This window comes from Magnolia sinica, chromosome 12 (assembly GCF_029962835.1).
Source record: "Magnolia sinica isolate HGM2019 chromosome 12, MsV1, whole genome shotgun sequence".
NCBI classification, from domain to species: Eukaryota; Viridiplantae; Streptophyta; class Magnoliopsida; order Magnoliales; family Magnoliaceae; genus Magnolia; species Magnolia sinica.
In genome coordinates, this window is record NC_080584.1 from 74,831,304 (window position 1) to 74,836,922 (window position 5,619).

Sequence of the window (5,619 nt, forward strand, 5' to 3'; positions counted from 1 at the left end):
TGTTTACTTTGTCTCCTCGGTATGGTTTGGTGATGGAATCCATTCTAATTCATATACCTTTTATCTCTTGAAAACTATATCAAAGGAACTTCAGTTGATTTTCATGGTTACACCCTTCAACTGGATGAAGATGGGACTCTAAGTCCAGTTGAGTTCTTGAAACAGGCATAAGATCTCCCTAATCTCTACAAGTGGATCCTCTGAATCCCTAATTCCTTTTCCTGAATTGTTTAAGTTTTAGATAATTATTTCATCATTATTCCTCAAATCACACTCGATTTAGATTTCATCTCATTTTAGTTTTAGTTCTAGTTAGTTTCATATTACGTACAGGTTTTAGTCCCTTGGGATTCGACCTCGGTCTTACTGAGTTTATTACTACATCACAACCCTATACTTGGGGAGTGAATAAGTTTTTGCAAATTCTTAGGGAGGAGGAAAGAGATTTTGGAAGCATTAACCCGTTATCCTGAGGCGCATTCGTATTCACGAATTAAACCAATAAGGATACGCACATTCGAGAGCCTGCCATTAAGAAAGAGAATCGCATCATCAACATAAAAAAGGTGAGAAATACTAAAGCAATTTTTATGGAGCTTAAAGGGCTAGCAACGGCCCAAGGAGAAAAGATTAGAGATGGCCCTGCTAAAAAGGTCTATTGCTACGATGAAAATGGAAGGGGAGAGCAGATCTCCCTGGCGAAGACCTCTGCCAGCTTGAAAGAAGCTATAACTACTGCCATTAATGAGCACTAAGAACCAAACATCTCTCCAGCATCGTTGAAGTTGGGCTATCCATTGGGCACTAAAACCAAATTTTTCTAGGACCTGAGCTATGAAATGCTACTCTAGATGATCATATGCCTTTTCCATCTCAAGTTTAATAATCATGTTACCTCCATACACCTTCCAATCAATCTCATGGACCATTTCCCTCGCAATCGATACATTATCCACAATAGCTCTGTCCTTAAGAAAGGCGCCTTGTTCCTTTGATATCAGCACGGGAAGAATATGAGCTATCTTAGTCGCCATAATCTTGGAAAAAAAATTCATAATGCAGTTGCAAAGACTGATGGGCCTGTAGTCTATGATGAACTCTGGATTCTTCTTTTTGGGTATGAGACAAATCTGAGTGCATTAGAAGGCCTTAGGGAGCGGGCCACCAGAGAGGAAGTCTATGGCTGCTGTAAGAAGGTCCGTGCTAATTAATGATATCCCAGCAGGCCGAGAAGAAAGCTCCTCCAAATCCATCCGGCCCTAGTGCGCTATCGAGGGGAATAGAGGTGGCTGCAGCTTTGACTTCCTCAAGCATCAGGGGTCTCATGAGGCTCAGATTCATCTGGGTAGTCACCAATTTCGGGATATAGTTGAGGATGTCGTTGTCTGAGTTGCTCCCTTCCGATGTAAATAAATGTTGGAAATATCGGACCGCTTCGTCGCCATTATCATCATTCGTTTGTAGCAGTTCCCCTGTAGGTTTCTTCAAGTTTTTGATGGCCAAACATTTGTGTTTATCTAATACTGAGTTGTGGAAAAAATGAGTGTTCCGGTCTCCTTCTGTCAGCCAGGCGATTCGGGATTTCTGCTTTCAGTAAATCTCCTCCTGAAGATAAGCATGTTTCAGGTTTTCCTGGGCTTGCTGCAAAGTAGAAAAGTCCTCCTCTGATCTGGAATTGAGAAGGGAAAGTTCAGCCCTGGTAACATCATTTTCAGCTGATTGAACCTTCCTAAAAATGTCTCCAAAGACCTCTTTATTCCATCTTTTCAGAGAGGTTTTCAAGATTTTCAGTTTGATGGAGAACCTGTACATGGGGGTGGCCACAATCTCAGTCTGCCAACTGCTAGCAACCACTGCTGTGAAGTTTTCGTGGACCATCCACATTCGTTAGAAGCAAAAAGGGCGGGGGAAATCTACACAAGTGTACCATATTGGCATTTGTGGTATTTCTTTCTTTTTGACTCAATATGGGGTGGCCGGAATTTTCATTTTCCATCAAGCTTTATTAGTTTTTCATTTTCGTTCATTCAAGAGTCGACCCAAAATTGATGCCGGGAAGGCAAAGACGGCGATGATAATGTTATCAAACAATGGTCCAGAATGACTTCTTTTACCCTATTCTGGTGCAAATTCTTTCGAGTAGCCCACCTATGATCTGTGAAAAAAAAACACTACATTAATCAGATTGTTATAAGCATCAATTGCAACATGCAAAATGGGTCTTACGACCATTCCTTTTAATTGCAAGCCCTTAGGTTGTTGTGATCATCTGATCAGGGTAATTCTAGGGCCATATCCAATCACAAGTTGGCCCACTTGAGGTCGGGATGAATTTTGCACCCAAACATAAAGGAAGAATCATCAGTCGATGTTACCATAAAGTCATTTATTAAATGGAAGGTCGATTAAGATAGATTTTTAATGAAGTGGTTAATTGTTTTCCATTTCATTAATGTAGGTGGAAGCAATCAGATTAGCGATGTCTCTGGTAAGAGTAATCGTCTGCTTCAGATTGTACTACCCATAATTGCTACTGCCGTGGTTGTTTTGGGAATGTTTGGCTATTTTTTATGGAGGAGACTCCAGAAACAAGGTAATTCTAGTACAAGCTGTTTGGGAATTTTTCTTTTAAAAAATAAAAAAATAAATAAATAAAAGAAGATAATTCTAGTATCTTTTGATTACCATTTTAGAGGTTATATATATATATATATATATATATATATATATATATATATATATATATATATATATATATATACTTGTAGCAGTTAATATGCATAGTGTGACTAGGCTTTGATGCTCAATTGGAGCCAATGGCTCAATGTTACGAACAATTGGCTTGTTGGGTCCCACCCTGGACGAACTGTGCGCCTGAAAATATCCCAAGTTGAAAGATACTGGCCACCGATCACGGAGATTTTTGGAGTTAGATATGAACCATTGTTGGATTTATCATCTTAACTGTCGATTTGAAGTACAAGTCAGAAAGGACAGGAGTATCCAATGAACGTGACATTTACGGCATCATCCATCCATAGTTGGGGTTGATAAAAAAAAAAATGGTCTGGACCGTTGATTTGGATGGTAACCACTTTCATGAAGATTCAATTTCTTCTTCTCAAGGGTCATATAGTTCCGCAATAGACTAATCCCCGGGGGTTCTTCTGTTTCACCACTAGTAAAGGAAATGTGCAGTGTTTATAAATTATTTTACTTGTTTTCATATGACAATTGAATTTGACCGTCAATTCCCGTGTTTTGTTTGTTTTAGGTAAAATTATGACGATGATATTTTCATATTACTTCAATGTCAAATTATGATTGAAGTAATTAATTTAGTTGTTTGATTTTGATAATTTTACCGCTATATCATATCATACCAAAATGTGAAATGATTACAAATTACTTCTCCTTTATTAATTTTTCTTAAAGCACTTGTTTTGTAATCACATGTGTATCTGACCTACCATTCTTGTAATTCCTTCAAATTATTAGGAAATTCCACAAAACAAACTATGTTAAGGATGTCAAACCTTTCTTTGCATCACCGAGATTTAATTACTTTCTTGTTGAGTCCTAAAAGCAATAAATTATTGTCCTTTAGGGAGGAGAAATACAAATGCTGCAGCACTTCATCAAAGAGCTAATTACTTTGGGACGGAGTTTAGGAGCAATGATACACTTCTAAGCAGGAACTATAGCTCAGAGGTACCACTATTCAGCTTCGGTAGCATTATAGCCGCTACAGATTACTTCTCTTCGGCAAATAAGCTTGGGGAAGGTGGGTTTGGTCATGTTTACAAGGTAATGTCCAATTTTCTATCAATTAACTTAAAACACCATGACCAATTTTGCAAGTTCTGAAAAACATAGGTGTGACTTGGACTATTTTATAAGCTCAAACTCAGATAAATACTGAGTTGAGTCAAGTAAAGAGTTGCTCGTGTCATGTAGCTGTCTTTCTTGATGGATACATTTTCTTCAACTACTGATTATTTTTTCCCCAACTTTTTATAGGATAATGGCAATGTTATAATAAATGAGTGTGCATAGAGGACAGAGTCTCAAGTACAATTGGTTTGACTATAGGTTACCATCCTCCCAGCGGATAACTTTCTACCTTTCATGTGCGTGCCACATCTAGTCCATGCAATAGGTTGGCCCATTAATGACAATCACCTTGTGTAAACATTAACCACATTTACTCATCAAGTGGACTGCATTCCTCTTTTTCTATATATCAGTGGATGGAAATTGTATTCTATGTTATGGCCTGCCCGATGATTATATGGGGCTCAGTTTTACATTAGGTAATCCTCATGAGGGAGCCAACCTATCTGAAGGGTTGGATGTTGCATAAACATAATATTTTGTAAGTTGTCTGCCAGCTGTACCTTAACTTGTAGTCAAACCAGTTAGACTTTAAACTTTTTTTTTAAGGTGGCTGGAAATGGAGGGCCCAAGAAAAGATCAAGAATTTATAGATTGCAAAGTGGACTGATAATAGTGATGCTTGTTTTTTCAGGGAAAGTTGCAAGGAGGTCAAGAAATAGCAGTAAAAGCACTATCTAAGAATTCTGAGCAAGGCCTCGGAGAGTTCAGGAACGAAGTTGAACTTATTGCAAAACTCTAACATAAAAATCTGGTTAAGCTGCTGGGTTGGTGCATTCATGCAGAAGAAAAGATGCTGGTCTACGTATACATGCCCAACAAAAGCCTGGATAAACTTCTCTTTGGTTTACACCTATTACTCCCTGTGATAGAAGAAAATCACAAATTTACTTGATTTGTTAAGCAATGCTATAGTTGCAAATATCAATTTATATCGTCCTTTTCTTTTGTCTCTTTATTATTATTATTATTCTTATTCTTTGGTCAAATTCTCTAACAAAGAATATTCATCAGATCCAACCCAAAATTCACAACTAGATTGGGGGGAAACGCTTTTGCATTGTGGAAGGGATTGACCAGGGGCTTCTTTATCTTCACAAGTATTCAAGGTTAAAAATCATTCATCGAGATCTAAAAGCCAGCAATATTCTACTGGATGGTGAAATGAACCCCAAAATATCAGACTTTGGTTTGGCTAGAATTTTTGGAGGAAACCAAATTGAAGCGAGTACTAACAAAATCATGGGAACATAGTAAGTACCATTTTTAGGTGACCCACTTGCATTCAAATGTCTGAATGCATACAGTGTACATCATATACTGATGCTTATTATTCAACCAATTTTTTATTTTTTATTTTTATTTATTATTATTATTATTTATTTTTATTTTTTTTAATTTTTTTTTTGCTGTGGCTACATGCCTCCCAGGTATGCATTGGCAGGTCATTTCTCAGAGAAGTCTGATGTATTTAGCTTTGGGGTGTTACTATTAGAAATCGTGACTGGAAAGAGGAATGCAGGTTTTTATCCCACCGATCAGTGGTCGAATACTTTAGGATTTTTAAATAAATAAATAGATTCATTCATTGATATACCAAAATTTTACAGGTATAGATAAAGGATGCTGGCAGGACCAGGGACAAAAGATCCTGGGCCACCAAGAGAGAAACAATCAAAAGGGCTTAGAAAGCCATCCTAACTGAACCTAGCCCTGCTTTGTCCG

The 5,619-nt window shown here is 37.6% G+C and overlaps 1 protein-coding gene across 1 annotated transcript; it reads left to right on the forward strand.

Moving 5' to 3' along the window:
• Nucleotides 1-1,539: 1,539 nt before the first annotated feature.
• On the forward strand, nucleotides 1,540-5,146 carry LOC131220254 (receptor-like serine/threonine-protein kinase SD1-8). The gene is made up of 5 exons (XM_058215209.1): nucleotides 1,540-1,626; nucleotides 1,771-1,858; nucleotides 2,459-2,593; nucleotides 3,608-3,807; nucleotides 4,529-5,146. The coding sequence occupies exons 1-5, from the start codon at nucleotides 1,540-1,542 to the stop codon at nucleotides 4,634-4,636; spliced, it is 618 nt and encodes a 205-aa protein (XP_058071192.1). The 3' UTR covers nucleotides 4,637-5,146.
• Nucleotides 5,147-5,619: the final 473 nt, after the last annotated feature.

What these genes read in the sequence shown, in the direction of transcription:
- LOC131220254 (XM_058215209.1), top strand. Translation starts at nt 1,540, where the DNA reads ATGAGTGTTCCGGTCTCCTTCTGTCAGCCAGGCGATTCGGGATTTCTG. An exon ending in GAGGAGACTCCAGAAACAAG is followed by an intron (nt 2,594 to 3,607) that starts GTAATTCTAGTA and finishes ATTGTCCTTTAG; the next exon opens with GGAGGAGAAATACAAATGCT. An exon ending in GGTTTGGTCATGTTTACAAG is followed by an intron (nt 3,808 to 4,528) that starts GTAATGTCCAAT and finishes TTGTTTTTTCAG; the next exon opens with GGAAAGTTGCAAGGAGGTCA.